At 41.5% G+C, this 18,144-nt stretch overlaps 1 protein-coding gene across 1 annotated transcript; it reads right to left on the reverse strand.

Annotated features, from left to right (window-relative positions):
* Positions 1 to 1,087: 1,087 nt before the first annotated feature.
* On the reverse strand, positions 1,088 to 8,094 carry pgap4 (post-GPI attachment to proteins GalNAc transferase 4). Its single transcript, XM_084714576.1, has 2 exons — positions 7,868 to 8,094; positions 1,088 to 4,566 (listed from the first exon to the last, which is right to left on the reverse strand). Exon 2 carries the CDS (start codon positions 4,342 to 4,344, stop codon positions 3,148 to 3,150), a length of 1,197 nt encoding a protein of 398 aa, XP_084570702.1. The 5' UTR covers positions 4,345 to 4,566; positions 7,868 to 8,094; the 3' UTR covers positions 1,088 to 3,147.
* Between the last annotated feature and the right edge of the window lie 10,050 nt (positions 8,095 to 18,144).

The raw sequence follows: 18,144 nt of genomic DNA on the forward strand, positions 1-18,144 counted from the left end.
CCCATCCTCAAATTTATCCCCTAAAAGATGTGTTCACTGTTCGTCATCCACAACCTCACTGCAACTTCCTGTATCCAAAGCGGGTGTAGCCAAGGAAAACAGACACGAGCCCTGTTTAGCAACACAAGACGTCTGCACTGTGATTGGTCAACATATGAAGTGGAGTTAAACCCACTCTGAGAAATAAAACTCACTTTTGATACATCTTGGTTATACCTGATTGTTAAAGGGATAGTTCGTGTGGTGTATAATCTACAGTAGTCGTGTTTGGAGAAGCAGCAGGAGTAGCAGTGAAGGAAGCTAAGCTACGTCCTGCTGTGGACAGAGTCATCAGCAACACGGATTATGGACACTAGACTATAGACTATATCAGTTTAAGTGAACGCTATATTTAGAATATTTTCACCACTTTACCTTTCTGTCAGACAGACTTTTCTGAGAGGTAACCACAGTTACTTAAGACAAATATCACTCTCTGCAAACCAACCAAACTCCATTGATAAAATCAGTAATTTTAGCTCACAGAACTCAGGAGCTGTTGGTCTGCTGCTGCCTCAATTGGTTAGTTAGTTTGTGTTTTTGTGTGACTTCTGTGAATTACAACTATCTTTTAAAAACACCAATCACACCACACACTAACAGATGAAGCGGCAGCAGACCAACAGCTCCTGTGTTCTGTGAGCTAAAATTACTGATTTTATCAATGGAGTTTGGTTGGTTTGTAGAGAGTGACATTTGTCTTATATAACAGTGGTTTCCTGTCAGAAAAGTCTGTCTGACAGAAAGGTAAAGAGGTGAAAATATTCTAAATATAGAGTACACTCAAAACAATACTGATTTTTAATGTGTTTAAAATACATGTTGCTGCTGACTCTGTCCACAGCAGGACACAGATTAGCTTCCTACACCAGTAACTCCTGCTGCTTCTCCAAACTGACCTCCGTCTACTGCAGGTAACACACTGACTGTGGAGAAGAACCTCATAGAACCACACTTCAAATAAACTGAATGGTCCCTTTAAGCTCCAACAGTAACACACCTCCCTCTTTGCACACAGCAGAAAACACCCTCTTCTCATTTAAAGCCACTGGCTGATATGTTCTCTGAAAGTCCTGCTCTGTACTCCACCACAGATCAGCTGTGAAGAGGAAATTCAAACAAAAGTTTTAATAAGGTCTGGGGCTACAAACAGTGAACAAATCCTTAAACGATCTCACCATTTTCATCATCCATGAAACACATTGAGTTTCCAGGTGGATGACGATCATAGTGGATACTGACAGCATCGGATTCTTTTTAAACAGTTTCATGATCGCAGGCAGTAGAATTAATCCAGCAGTGAAATCTGAACAGCAAACCTGAACGTCAGCAGAAGTGATTATTAGAGAAGTTTTCCAGCAGTGATGACATGACGTCTGGTCCCAAACTGAACACGCAGCTCTGTGAGACTAGTTTATATGATTTGCTGGTGAAAAGATGTCCACGTTCTGCCCAACATCACATTAAAATTGGATGAAAAGTCACTTTTTGTCATCTGGAGGTTATATAAAACAGTTTCACAGCGAGTGAATTCAGTCAGGTCTTTTCGTAAACCTGATATGAAGTCTTTGAAATGCTGTTGAGACAAAAGTAAACCCATGTCATGTTAGCAGCAGCAGTTTGTCTGTGTCTACACGAGAGGCATTCAGGGACAGCACTGAGCGTAGGTCACTATAGCTGCATTTCCACCTGTAGTACCCAGAACTTTTAGTCTCACAAATTATTATCCAAGCAACTAAAAGGTTCCTTCAGCCCATATTTGTCTGTTTCCACTGCAGCCGAAAGAACGTGGAGATCAGGCAAATTAACAGAGGTGGGAGGGTTACTTCACCAATGAATTCTGAAACACTTACTATCTGTTAAAAATGTAATCAGCAAACTAATCCAAGTATCACAATATTAAAGTAATGTAATACAAGTACACAGAATTATACAATTTAGTTACTTTTTGCCACCTGGCATCATTATTTATGCAACACTGCAACAGCAGTAAGCATGGAGGATAATCAAGTCCAGCTGCTGTTGATTTACAAACACTTCACAAATGGAACCATGGATCTGTCACTTTCTTCTATGATTCCATATTGATGTGTCAAAGTACAATAAACAAAAGTCCTAACCGGTTTGCAGCTGCAGATTTTTAAAAATGGTTGTGAGTACTCAACAAATCACAAATCAAACAAAACGCTAGCCACAAGCAGGACGTTCTGGGGGGTAAAATCATGTCCCCAGAACTTAATTTCGACCCCGGTCCCTGCAGTGGAAACACATTGAGTTCCTCCACAGGTTCCTAGTCCCTGAGGAAAGTTACTGCGGTGGAAATGCATCTCGTCACTGTGCTCATGTGCATAGAACAGAAAAAATAGACTTTGTGTCGTGGTAATGTGCAGGTGGTAATGCTGTAGCCATTCAGTGTGTCAAGATGGCTACATCTATTAAAATAAGGGCAAATCTGTTCTGTCAGACCAGTCACTGTAAATAAAGATGGACAACATGACAACTTCCCAAAAGTAAAGAACACCTCCTGGTGGCTGGCTGCAGTATAGGTCATAAACATAAAGTTCTTATGTTTGTTCAAGTCTTCATTTTTCTCATCAGTTTGGTTTTAATTAGTTATTTAATGATATAGAAAGGGGGTTTTGTGTCATGATTGACAGCTGAGCTCTGCTCACCACTGGGTCAGCTGGCTGGGTGGGCGGGACCTCAATACCACAGTTCCAACCCCGATCACTATTGTACAGACTCTGGCCCCAAATTATGTCACCAGAACAAGATGGCAGCGCTCGTATCAGGGATATTTTGGACGCATTTGCACAGTTAGTGGAAGAGCAGATCTGGCGTCCATCTTTATTTACTGTCTGTGATGATTGAAAATGCAGCGAAAACACCTCCCATGTACGTAAGAATACTTTTCAACCAAACAGATCAGGGACAACTTTTCACCTGCAAATCAAACCAAAACTCACTGAGCAAAGTCTACAAATGCCTGAGGAGTCCAGAAGGTGACATGGCAGAAAAGAAAAATACACCCAAGTGAACAGCGACTTGATTAAATCCAGCATTATTTTAGTGAGTTTCAGTCCTCCACTTCGTCCTGCCTCCTGCCTTTCAGAGGAGTTTGGGCCGGGATGGGTTGGCCCTTACTGAGGAATAGGCCCCGATATGGGTGATGAGGTTGGGTTCCACGCTGTGAGACCTTTCTCCAGGGATTGTCCTCGCAATCTGATACAGGACCATGTCTTTGGCATTCCCTTTGACACAGAACGAGCCGTCCAGATACTCTGCCACCCTGAGCGAAGCATTGCCAGGGAACAGCATGGCCGGGGTGCAGCACTCTGTGGCCGGGGAGACGGCGTAGAGCTGCGGGGAAAGTCTCCGCACCTCCAGGAGGTAGTGGCGCCCCAGCAGCTCCGCGGCCGCCATGAAATAAAGAGTGAGGAACAGAAGGTGGCCGGCCGACAGCGTGAAGGAGAAAGAGCAGGGGTTCCAGTAAGGAAAGGTGAGGAGGAGGGCCGTGGCTCCGACCAGCCCGAGTCCCACCCACTCCAGGATGCGATAAGGCTCAGGGTTCCAGTAGCGCTGTAGCCTTTCAGGGTGATACAGCTTAATGTAAAGAGTCTGGAGGACAAACCGGCGTGACAGCAGGTCCTTGACGACTCTGAAAAAATCCTGCGTCGGCAAAGCATCGTCCTCCAGGACAATCATGTTTTTGGGTTTCACCAGCTCCCATCCCTTGCGGAGACAAAAGACATAATCCCTCTTCTCCCTCTCGAAGGTATTGATTCGTTCCCTGTTCCTCTGCTGCTCCCGAGGGGAACGCCTGATCACCTTGAAGTGGGCCTCCAGCAGGCTGGCGTCCTGGTTTCCTTGGGGACTGCTTTCCACATCACAGACCAAGACCTCTGCACACCGCCGCTCCCCACAGCCTCCCAGAATGCTGCTCAGCTGCCGCATCACCTGGAGCAGGTAGTGGAAGTCCCGCCCCTCGTTCCGCCTGGCCGTCACTACGGTAACCAGCAGCTCAGGATGCTGGGCGATGTCACTGAATCTGGATGACACCGCCGCTGTGGTGGGAGCGCTTTGCCAGAAGTGCAGAGCGTCCTGGCCTCGGTGGAGGCTTTCCCGCAAGACCTCCTCACTCATGGCGTCCAGGTACATGGACCTGATGAAGAAGTACGAGTAAAGCAGCCGATGGCAGCACAGAGGGAGAACGACGCAAAACGTGATGACGGACAGGACGAGGGCTTGGGTGACAGTGCTGGACCATCGCAAGTGCTGACTGAAGAATGCTTTCCATCGAGGCATTGGTGAATCAGCCGGCTGGAACCACACTGTGACTAAATGAACTCTGCTCAGGAGGGTTCAGGCCAACATTTACAATGTCCCAGCATGCACTTTGCTTCAGACAACCCACAGCAGTGAAACCTGATGAGTCTGCTACTGTCATCTGATAGCTGTGGAAAATGAGTCAGGTGTCGGCACGTCTTCTTCTTGTAAACAGAGAGGTGAGAGTTTCAGCTCGGCCGCCTGGAGAAAGAGACAAGAAAAGTTTTAAAATTTTTTTACTCAGTTATTGTTGCAACACCAAAATGTAAACTACATATTTTTCTTCTTAATTGTAGTGAAATTCATACATCTAGATAGTTTTGGTGTTAGTTGCTGAGTTTTGCAGACAGAGATGTCTGACTTCTCTTCACTACAATGGAACTAAACGGCACTCAGCTTGAGGTGTTCAAAGAACCAAAGAAATCATTTGAAGAACTCAACAGCACAGAAATCATAACCTGGTTACTCCACATTATCCAAACATCATTATCCGACCAAATCACCATGTTGGCCCGCACAGTGGTGCTAAAGTTACAACTCAGCCAAGGACGCCATTAATGTTTCCATCCTGCGCTTTCATGAGTATGAGCCTCTGGTCCATGAGTAGATGCACGCCTCCCTCTGTGCAGTGATTCGGTTGGGCAGATGTAGTTTAATAGAAAGACACAGTTCCTACATGAAACTGCTCACAACGAAGTCTGTGGATCAGGTCATGATTTCTGGAAAGAGACATTGGTGTTGAGTTTTTTCAAATGTATTTTTTCAACTTTGAGCTCCACAAGCTGAGTGTCATCTAGTTCTATTATACTGGAGAGAAGGCCGACATCTCCGAAACTCTGCAACTCACAGATAAACAGCACAAGAGACCAGACTGATGCCATCCAGTATCAGGATCTGGGGCTGATATTGACGTTTCTTGCTCATCAGATATTGGAATAACATTAATCTAAATTCTACAGCCCCATGTGTTAATATCTAATTACAAAGTCATGCTATGCAGAATTTCTTAAGTGATTAGCATCAAACAGCAGAGTCATCTTCACCTTTAACATCAGACTGAATTCACAGCTCGCTCAGAGCTAACAGACCAGCCACTGCAGTCATGCAGCACAGAAATGACAATTACCACCATGTTCTGAACAAACACATCATAAACACTAACAAAAAGAAGCATTGGCATTTTAGAACACAAAACTGCAAATTTAAACATTCAGCAATGCACCATGGGAAATTATGCAAATGCGAGCCATCTCTCAGTTGCACATGTGAATGTCATGAGCCAGAATCCTACAGCGCCCCACAAAAGTTGGATGACACCATAACACAAGTTATTTTACACAAACTGAACAAGCTTTCCAGACTGAAGTTCAGCTGCAGCCTCATGTAGTCTCACATAAATCTGATAATAATAATAAGAAGAACAATAATAACAACAGGCTCTGGTATCAGTATAGTATCACAAATATCCAAATTCAGATATCGGCATCAGATCAGAACTGAAGAAAAGTGGATCGGTGCATCTCTAGACAGTGTTAACACTTACAGCTCAGCGGAAAAACATGAACTGTCCCTTTATCTGTAGGAAACATAAAAGCCACAGGAGCACAATATATATAATTATCATGGTTTATCATCTTTGCAAATCATATCTCAGGTAAAAGTACGGCCTGTCTGTCCCACCAGGTCTGTAGATTTCTATCATGTGTCCTCAGCCTCCAGCCAGCTGCTGCTTCAGTCACCGGCCAAAAGACCACAGAGGTGAGCAGCTGAGTGGCCGATAAAACAGAAAAACATTCACTCAACATTTGGCAAGTGGACAAAAAAGTTCATTTAGCATCCTGTTGGTTCTGAGTCACAGTTAAAATGAGGTCAAGACATTGTTGAGTTCTATGTTCACTGCAGAGCTGCAACTAAACATTATTTTCATAGTCGATTATTTTCTTGATTAATTGATTGATAGTTGTTTGTTTTAAAATGTTAAAAAAAAAAAAACGGTGAAAAATATCAATCAGTGTTTCTAAAAGTCCAAGATGACGTCCTCAGCATCCTATCTGTGGCTCGCAGCAGTTTGGGTCGTCTGGTGTTCCTCTCTGTGATGTCATTTCCTGTCACATAATCTTCTTTTACAATATTAACACTGAATGATGGTTGCACCACTTGATGCTTCAGGAGGTTGATGTGACTCACATGATTATAAATTGAGAATAATGGTGCTCTTTGACTTCTAGTACAAATCAAATACTGCTGATGTCAGATTATACCAGACTAGATTATTATGGTGTTTTATTGAGAATCTACCAACAGATCACGTTTAATATGACTACAACTACCAACAACAGATCACGTTTAATATGACTACAACTACCAACAGATCACGTTTAATATGACTACAACTACCAACAACAGATCACGTTTAATATGACTACAACTACCAACAGATCACATTTAATATGACTACAACTACCAACAGATCACGTTTAATATGACTACAACTACCAACAACAGATCACGTTTAATATGACTACAACTACCAACAGATCACGTTTAATATGACTACAACTACCAACAGATCATGTTAAATATGACTACAACTACCAACAACAGATCACGTTTAATATGACTACAACTACCAACAGATCACGTTTAATATGACTACAACTACCAACAACAGATCACGTTTAATATGACTACAACTACCAACAGATCACGTTTAATATGACTACAACTACCAACAACAGATCACATTTAATATGACTACAACTACCAACGGCTCACTGCTGATGTTTCTCTGTGTTGTTTTTTTTTGCAGTAATACAGTCGTGTACTTCACACGCTGGAGGAACCTCAGGAACATATGAAGGTATGAAAACACTGAAACCTTCTGCAGATGATTGGATTCACTTTTTATTGATGAGTCACACGTCACTGATCATTCTGGAAGGTTTTAAAATTATGAGTCAGACTTTTGTAATCAGGTTTGTTCAGGTTCAAACTTTTCTCCATCGCTGAACTTTAAATGAGCAAACTGAGTGAAGATGATGAGGATTCTTAGTGACTCGTCTGGACTTGTTCACTTCTCACCACAGTAACCTGATACACACACAGACACACACACACACAGACACACACACACACTGACACACACACACACTGACACACACACACACAGTGAGGAGCCTGCTGCTCAGTGAGGCTGTACACAGTGAACACAGCAGACTGACACACACTCATGATATTAAACCGTGTGAATATCATTGCAGATCGATCAGATCGATCAGATTGACTATCAGCAGCTGGATCTGTCCGCCGCTCGCTTTTAATCTCACAGTTTTTCTGAAGCCTTTTCCGGTACGGCGTGTTCACACAATCAAAGGTAACCGTTACTCTGCTCCGCTGTGTTAGCACACAGAGGTGGTTAGCAGCAGGCTAACCGACAGGCTAACGGACAGGCTAACCGACAGTCTGCAGGACAACAGATTAAAAACCAGAGAAGAAGACTCACGGAGGGGTGACGAGCTGCTGTTTGACCGCTGCCATGTCCACACTGGTACGGTAAAAGAGCCGCAGCGCAAATGGCCTACCGTAATACTGCGACTACAGGCGCAGAGAGAAAAAAAAATAAAATCTGCTTGTGACCAGCAGGGGGCAGTACAGCACCACAGAGAGGACAGGTACACCAGGTAGGACAGGTAGACTGATGTACTGCTGCTCCGGTCATGGAGGAAGACAACGACCAATTATATAACTAGTATTCTAGTAAGTAAGACTTTTGTTTTATCTAAACTGTTGTTTTTAGTAATTGTCTTACATACATGTATATATATTATATATGTGTTTTTTTTTCTAATCCATTATTCATAAACATGATCGACGGATTCATTGAAATTGATTGTAGTTATTGTAACAATTGTAGTTTGTAATTAGTTACATCCAGCCCTGTTTTCTAACAGCTTGTGTTGAGGTTTTTTTGATTCTAAATTCCTGATATGAATTTAAAACATTTTCAGTAAAAATTGATGAGAAAATAAACAAGATGTCGTGTGTCAGTCAGCAGTCGATCAGTCTGAACGGTTGTTAAAAGGAAAATTCTGCACTTTTCATGCAGTAAGTTCCTCAGTGCTGCTGTTCCTCCAGCATCCTGTGATGTCACAGTGATGTCACAGTGATGTTATTAATGTGAAGAACTACAGGGTTTTTCTAGTCTCCTCCTCTGGGTGGCCACCAGGGGGCACTAGATGAGTTTTTTGTCACCTGACACAAAGTTCTGACCAACAAAGTCAAAAGGTGATGACACGCAGCAACATGGGTGTCAGAGGCTCACCTGCAATGCATCCTGGTACATGTAGGCACCGCTGCACAGTGGGTCTGAACAATATATCAATCTATTTGTCTCAGTCGTTATGTCCATATTACTGATGATTATTGATCAAAAATCCAGACAATAATGATTGGTTTGAGTTTGTCCATATGAAAAAAAAATGTCTTCAGTAACTTTTTGAGTTTTAAGACAAGTTTTGCCAACCTATCATCTTCTAAAACTTCAATAAACTTTAATCCAAAAAAATCCAGAATTTAAAAAGTTGTTTCCAGCGAGCTGTGAACCTGATTTGTCATCAGTTAGGTGTTTGACAATAAAATGGTTGGCAGTTGAAAATTATTAAAAATTAAATTATTAACACTTATTCACTTTAATGAGTTTACTGAATCATATTTTAACTACTTTTTATTTCTAAAACTCAAAGATTCAAGTTTTTCTAAGAAGAAAAGTAAATGATCTCAACAGAAGACTCAGATAGTTTGTAAATACTGACATCAAGTTTAATTAAAAATACTGAGTTCACCTGACTCTGTTTTCATCAGCTTGTTATTAACGCTCATTTTAAATAAGTTACTTGAACTTTGAGGTTGAAAAAAACACCAGTCAAAAACAGAATCATCTAGAGCCTGTTAGTCTTTATTTAGATCAAGGCTGCCCAAACTGGGGTGCCCGGACCAAAGCTGGTTCACCATGATGCTTGATTCGGCCCACCAGATGTTTCTAGTTTTAAGAATGAATATATAAATTATTATTTATGCTGTTTTATTTTTGTCTGTCTACCTTCACCTGTCCTGTTCAATAGAAGCAAAAGCCACAAAATAATATTAAAAAAACTCTTTAAATAGGATCCTTTATTCTGAATTATTTTTCATAACTGTTTGCACAGGAAGTTAACTTGGGATCTTAGTATCATTTTGTATCTGTTCAACACATCAGGTTTGTGTTTTTCGCTCATGGCTCAACTTCACACCTGTCTAAAACTTTCACACGATACTAGAAACATATTTGCTGCAACTTTACTTTACTCACTATCATTTAACTATTGGCTTGAATTTCTGTATGTTGCTTGACTTTTGAATTTACTTCAATAGTTAAAAATCGTAGCTTCTCTTATATACTTTTATTTTCTGTTCTTAACCACCATTGATTTCATGTTTGGTTCAAACTCTGTGCTGTTTGTCTTAATGCTGCTGAACATTTGTCTTTGGGGCAATGAGTTAAAAGTTTCTCTTAATATTCACAAACTTAGTTCTCAGTTCTTCGTGTTAGAGATAATCAAAGTAAATTATTAAGAGCTTCATGGATAAAAAGAAAATGACAGAATGATCAAACATTCTGTTGTCCTGAACTAAACAACAGAAACGTGTCCAGAGAGAGTTTGAACTTTGGTGAGGAGATGATTTACTGAACCACTAAAACTTTCCCACAGATCTTAACTTGATGGTGTTTCAGTGACGAAGGTCATCTCAGAACAAACTGAGCTGTTTTTGCTGTTTATTGCTGAAGACCTGAAAAGTTGTTTTTATGTTGAACTCTGAAGAGTTTCAAAGAAGATTTATTTATTTTGGACTTAACTGAAAATGACTCTCACTGGTTAAATGTGGTTTTCATTCTCCCATTAATTCACTGATTTATACTGAACTGATCTGAAAGTAGTGAGCAGAGTTGGAAGTAATGAATGACAGCTCATCAAACTCCCAGGATCTAAACATCTGTTCACAGACGAAGCCTCATTCAACAGTTTTTCCTACAATTAGGAATGTAGTTACCCACGTTCATCTTTTTTAGACGTGTTTTCTTATTCTTTCAGTCTACTGACCGACATTTTCTCTTCTTTCAGTTGATCTGTGCTGCAGACTGTCGTCACTGACTTCAGTCCGACTCTGTTTCTCTCTTCTGTTTGTCAGGTACGTTGTTTTTAATATTACAAAATGCAGGGTTATTAACACATTTCTGAAAATAATTCAATCAGTGGAACTGTTTGAATTGTGTTTTATTTTGAAAGGCAGTGATTTGAAAGAACAAAGAAGTGATGTCATGTTAGATTTCTGTGTCTAATCTAGAAAAGTGTGTTTAGTGTTTTGTATAAATTGTGTGTTTAGATTTGTGCAGATCTGGGCTCAGTGTCGGTTTCACTAACTGTGTTATTCTTCATTTTAGTTTTTTAAACAATCATAAAAACTGCGTTGTGATGTAATTTGGTGAATGACATAAAGTATGTGACACAATAAACTAAGTGTCTTGACTGAATAACCTGCCCCGCCCCTCAGGTGGAAAGATGTGGTAACAGGCGGCAGTGACACTGCAGTGTCGAGCCCAACGGTTAGGACCCGCCCCTCAGTAATGATTCACACAGGAGGCTTGTGTGGTCGGATTCTGATGCAGCCACATTACCTGCATACCTGCTGATTCCACAGTCTGCTGAAGGAAGTGGAACACATGCCTGTTCTCTAGTCTTTAATGTCTGGATGACACAGTCCACCACAGCGGCCCGACTGTCATCACAAATGTGTCTCCATCTATTGTCTGGTATTCAACATGTTTGTTCTTATTCTCGTCCTCTGTCTCCTCCTCCTCCTCCTCCTCTCTCTCTCTCTCTCTCTCTCTCTCTCTCTCTCTCTCTCTCTCTCTCTCTCTCAAAGTTTGCCACTCTCAGGTGTGTTTGACTGCAGGATGTTTCATTCCTGAGTCAAGTTTAAAACTGTCAGAAACAGGTGTGTCGTGTTTTATAAGAAGTCTGTTGCACAAGTGCAAATAAAGTGCAAAGCAGGAAATGAGTTGGTGTTTTTGTTTAAGGAATAATTAGAAAAGTCTTCATGTTTAGTGTGTAAGTGATGGTTAAAACCTGTAAACATGGTTTTATTGTCTTGTATAAATAGTGTGTGTGAGTGTTTGTGTTTTGCTGAACATGCAGCGGCTTTAATCACAGTGACAGGTCACACTTTACGTGTGTGTCTGTGTGTATGCGGTTTATCAGCAGTGTCATCTCTGATCTGATCTGCCTGTCTGACGTCAGAGTGACGTTCAAACACATCAGACATCTCTGTGATCGTTGATCAGGAATGTGATCAGGTAGTGACTGATGATCATCTGTTGGTCTGAGACGTCTGAGCAGTCGAGGAACAAATACATTGTTTACTGCAGTAAAGGTACTAATATCACAATGTAGAAAAATAAAGTGACATCAAAATGTAAATTATGAATTCATCAATATGCATGTAGAAAAAAACATAGTGATTATATATAGTCGCAGGAGTATTTTTCTTTTGTTTAATATGATATTCATCATCATAATCCTGACTTTTCATCACGGCTCCACAAACTACACAGTAAACTGTTTGAGTAGGGCTGCAATTATTTTCATTGTCGATTAATTAGGCAAATGTTTTCTCCATTAATTGATTATTTCTTTGGTCTATAAAGTATTGAAAATGGTGAAAAATGTCAGTCAGTGTTTTCCAAAGTTCCTAGATGTCAAAGATATTCAGTTTACTGTCAGAGAGGAGTAAAGAAAGCAGAAGATATTCACATTGAAGAAACTGAAATCAGAGAATTTTTTTCTTAAAAATTTACTCAAACCAATTAATTGATTATCAAATTAGTTGACAATTTTATTTAATAATTGACACCTAGTCAATAATTAATTAATCATTGAGCTCTATTGCTATTAATAAAAACTGCTGCTGCTGGTGGTTCTGTTTTTTCCTCTCTTTGGAGGCTGCACCTGAAGGCACCATAATAAACAATATGCACCTGAAAGGTCAGAGCAGCAGCCAATGAAATCATCACCACTGACACTCACTGACACTAATACATCACTGACACTCACTGACACTCATACATCACTTACACTCACTGAAACTCACTGACACTCACTGACACTCACTGACACTCATACATCACTGACACTCACTGACACTCACTGACACTCATACATCACTGACACTCACTGACACTCATACATCACTGACACTCACTGACACTCATACATCACTGACACTCACTGACACTCACTGAAACTCACTGACACTCATACACCACTGACACTCACTGACACTCACTGACACACATACATCACTGACACTCACTGACACACATACACCACTGACACTCACTGACACTCATACATCACTGACACTCACTGACACTCACTGACACACATACATCACTGACACTCACTGACACACATACATCACTGACACTCACTGACACTCATACACCACTGACACTCACTGACACACATACATCACTGACACTCACTGACACTCATACACCACTGACACTCACTGACACTCACTGACACTCATACATCACTGACACTCACTGACACTCACTGAAACTCACTGACACTCATACACCACTGACACTCACTGACACTCATACATCACTGACACTCACTGACACTCACTGACACACATACATCACTGACACTCACTGACACTCATACATCACTGACACTCACTGACACTCACTGACACTCATACATCACTGACACTCACTGACACTCATACACCACTGACACTCGCTGACACTCATACATCACTGACACTCATACACCACTGACACTCACTGACACTCATACATCACTGACACTCATACATCACTGACACTCACTGACACACATACATCACTGACACTCACTGACACTCATACACCACTGACACTCACTGACACACATACATCACTGACACTCACACATCACTGACACTCACTGACACTCGTACGTCACTGACAGTGGTGTATTAATGTCAGTGGTATGTCAGTGTCAGTGGTGCTCCACTTAAACTAATATATCACTGACATTAATTCACCACTGACACATCTCTGACATTCAATAATTTTGTGCAGAATACTGTATTAATATTTTTGCTGCTTGTATTTCTCTCTCTTTCAATCCAGATCTATTTCTCTGTACAATTTATCCATTTATGATGTAATATTATTTATATTTTTCCTCCTTGTAGTTTAATGCAACACACCATGTGTGTATTTACAACATGTACACAATTATCCTGCACAACTACCCATATGTAGCCATACATCTGTCCATATATCCATTTATCTGTTAAAGTGAAAAGTGTACAGTGTGTATGTCTTATAATCGCAGCCCACTCTAACCTTTCAAAATAAAAGCTCTAGATGTACACATGGCGGGATCTGTTTGATCAGTGCAGTGCTGATATAAATGGTTGCTCTCAATTACTGATCGTATATTGTACAGTTGTTTAAATTATGGCACCAATACAGTACATCTGGAAACATACTACAGATAAAAGCTGAAAAAAGAGCAGCGAGAAGACCAAGAAGCTGCCGTCATTCCTCTGTGCAAAGGAAGATGAAATTATTTTACTGTCAGGGCAAAGCAGTGCTCTGTGAAGAAATATAGCAAACAAACACTCATATCTGGAAAACATTCAGCGAAGGTCAATCTAATCATGTTTGTAGCAAGCTAGCGTTAAATAGCTGATGCATGTTTGCTAACCGTCCATCGGCGCCACTGTTCACTTTCACATTAACTTACAAAGTGACTCACCAGTTGTGATGTCACGTGGGAGTCTGTCTTGTTTCTCATCCGTCTCAGTCCCGCAGAGAGTCGGGTCACCTGCTGCACCAGCGTCTGGTTTGGTTTGCCAAGTCGTTTAGTTACACACATCTAAACAAATTACACACACCCATCGTTGAACTCTACAGGTTAATATTTTCTCTCTGCACCCATGCATACACAACATTCACACACACACCTATCATTAAAATCCACAGGTAATTTATATTTATATATATTTTTATATTGGCACATACAAATAGAAACATTTGTGTCCAACAGTATGTTAAATATTCATATATCCAATAAACCAAACACATTAAGACAGAAATCATTCAGTCTTCAACTTGCTGGTGCTCATCAGTATCCAGAGAAGTGAGCTCAGTTCAGTCATGTCCTTATTTCTCACAGGGTTCTAGGAGGAACATTCTGAAGAACCTGATGGTGAGTCTGCAGTGTATGTTTCTGTGGGTAGTGATGAGCGTGGGCTCAGCGGACATTGATCCACCAGCTCACAGCTCAGCGGGAACAACGGCAGCGAGTCACGCTGACAGTTTCCTCACTGAGTCGTGCCAGGCCAAGACGAGACAGGCAGAGGACACTCGAGGGACACCATCAGTCTCTGTCACCTTCCACGACTTCACACCTGTCACATACCTGCCGGGTCGGTTTACTGGTTACACAGACTGATAACTAAAACCTACAGTTCTTAACTCACTGCTGCCAAGAAGCTGATGTCCAGATCACAGAATCACCAAAACAACCACATCAGGAGGTTCATGAGCCGAACCACAGACCGTATGTGTGTTCAAGTACGTTAAGAACTCTTATATACTTACTTGTATTCATGTATTTGTGTGTTCATGAGTGTTGCTTCTGGGCCAAACGGACTTTTCAGTTCAATCCAAACCACAACAAGAAACAGAAACACTGCAGTCTGCTGTGAACAGATGTATGACCCCTTCATGTTCCACTGTGTGATGAACAAGGAAAAGTTTCATTGGACGCAAACTTAGTAACGCAGGATGAGTCATCAACCATTTAATCATTCTGCAGGAAAAGACTCTGAACTCTGAAATTCCATTAAAATACCCAAGAATATCTTCAACGTAGAGACGTACAGCACAAAGATAAAGACACATTAGTTTTCACTTCTAGGGAATTTCCTGGGAGAATTTTTTTGGATTTTAGATCTCTTAAGAGTATATCTTTTTTCCAAACCCCGCCCATTTACACATGACAACACTATGGTAGCCTTGGAGCTGATACAGACTGTGTCAGTCACTCTCACCTGCCCTGCTGCCCTTCAGGATCACTCTCTGCTCTTCACAGAGTGTCCTTGGGTGAGACAGAGGGGACGGGACGGGCGTTCGCAGGGAGGGCGGACACTGCACACACTGGGACATCCAGCACTTGGTTTCAGCAGCGTAGTGCCAAGATGGCAGCTCCTGTGAGAGGAGCGGCAGCAGCCCACGCAAACTACATCTTACAACCTGCTCTGTGAGAGGCTGATTCTAATTGGCTCTCATATGCTGCATCACGTGGAAGTGGGCGTGGTTTCATCTACACTGGGATGGAAAACTGACAGATGTGACCAGAAACACAAATTTTTCTTTGGTCTTCAGCCCTGATGTTTCATTTGCTTTCATCATCATGTGACTGACTGACTCAGTGCTTGTTGCTAACAGCATACGGCTAAACGTTTCTGAGCAGAACTCACACCGGAGAACTTTGGTTCCACGTTACATCCACACCTTCATGCAGGAGTCTCCGACGTTAAAGCAGATCTCTGTTGATAAGAAGTTATCAGAGTAAATGGCTGAACTTACAAACATCACACTGTAACCACCAGTTTGATCGATTGACATATTGATCCAGAATGGTAGCATTTATCATCTTTTCATGAAGTATTCAGCACTGAGCTCAGTCCGCTGACTGAGCTGAAGATTAGATAACACAGTGACTCTGCAGCAGGCGGCTCATTATCCAATAACACCATCAGCAGGACAATAGAGCACCGAGGAAAAGGAGGAATTTACCTGCAGCTCAGGTTGCATCACTGTGTGGAAACTGAATCCTGGAGCAGCGGGATGCATCGTCAAATACGTCTGGAAGATGAGTCCATAAAGCCACAGGCCGTATGTATATGATATATATGATATACACTCGAAGGGTTAGGCTCACTTCTTATATTGATGTTTTTCTTCTTTCCTTCAATAATATCTATTTAAAATAGATTTAAAAAACAGTATAATTCAGAGGTTAAATGTATTATTTGTATCTGTGATTGCAACAATTCATGCAAATTCAACAACTGTGAATTCTGCACAACCTTGAAATTCCATTCAGTCACAATAACTTTTTCCAGTCCTCATAGCTTCCTGTGAATCATAGCAGTCTCATGTGCAAAACTACATCAGTACTACATCTGTATAATTTTGTGCTGCTGTTTTTTTCTGAGTTTGTGCTCAAAAACATTTGCTTCTGTGTGGAATTTTGTAATCCTGAGCCTTTTTGTCAAGAACAGTTTATTTCTGACTGGAACAAGTTGCCTTTAATTTAATGTGAATCATACAACAACAACAACAACAACAACAACAACAACAACAACATCAAAACTTTTCTTTAGAATTTTCACTTGCTCACAGAATTGCACTGCAGAAGACACAGAAAATATTGCAACATGCATCACAGTTCTTTAGCATAGCTGCCATGAAATCAGACATTTTAGGCCACAACAGTCCCCCAGAAAGCCAGTTTTCCAGTGTGTTTGTGACGTCTACACCAAATGTTCAGAGTTACACTGAAAGAAAGGACATAAAAACAACAAAGTATGACAATAATCACTCTCAGTGTGTGAACTGTCACAGAACAGAGCTGAACTGAATGTATTCCAGAGGATTTGTAGTTTGGAGAAACAACATAGGAGTTCTGGTTCCTGTATGGACACAGATTTGGAGCAGGTTTTGTCTCAGGAGTCCTCGTCCCCTCTGTCTCATGTCCACACGCTGTTGTCTCCATCAGGAGTAGGTTTCCCAGGCAGGAGCATCAGATGACAGCAGCTGAAATCAGATCCAGCTGGGCAATTATCTGAGGTGTTTGTCCGACAGCTCGCCTGCCAAACCAGATGCTTGTTGTTTCCATGGTGCTGTTGTTTACAGTGTGAGCTGTGACAAACTGCAGGGTCACAGCTCAGATGGAGCACGTAACAAACACCAAGGTATCTTATATTTCAGTTAAACATGCTGCTGTAGAGCAGGTGTCCTACTGGCTCCTGTTAGCCTGCCGTCTTATCAAACGATGGATGTTTAACTTGGCACAAAGACCAAACTGTTAGCCAAGCTCCATCAAAAGAGACAACATCAACTTTCAACCACCTTCAAGTCTCAGATTTACATTAGTGCTTTAATCGTGCATGAAAAGTTGAGCCTGTCGAGGCCTGAAATTCTGTTCGAAACTGACCTGAACCTGACCCTCATTAGCATATTTCAACCTGAACCTGATTACAGGCCCAAATCTTTCTTAACAAGCTTCCCTTTGTGTATCAAACAGTAAGAGTTTTTAGTGATGGGGACAATACATGCAGGGAACCGCAAATAAAAAAGACTAAACTGGGGAGAAAATTTTAAATAAATAAATTAATATCCATCCATCTTCTTCTGCTTATCCGGGGCCGGGTCGCAGTGGCAGCAGTCTAAGCAGGGATGCCCAGACTTCCCTCTCCCCGGATACTTTCTCCAGGTCTTCTGGGAGGATCCCAAGGCGTTCCCAGGCCAGAACACCTCCCCAGGGAGACGTCCAGGAGATAGATACCTGAGCCACCTCAGCTGGCTCCTCTCGATGTGGAGGAGCAGCAGCTCTACTCTGAGCTCCTCTCCTAGTCTGATAAATTCTTTCCCACGACGGACCGGTGCAACGA

The sequence above is a fragment of the Lutjanus erythropterus genome, chromosome 3 (assembly GCF_056507025.1).
Source record: "Lutjanus erythropterus isolate fLutEry1 chromosome 3, fLutEry1.hap2, whole genome shotgun sequence".
Taxonomy (NCBI): domain Eukaryota; kingdom Metazoa; phylum Chordata; class Actinopteri; order Lutjaniformes; family Lutjanidae; genus Lutjanus; species Lutjanus erythropterus.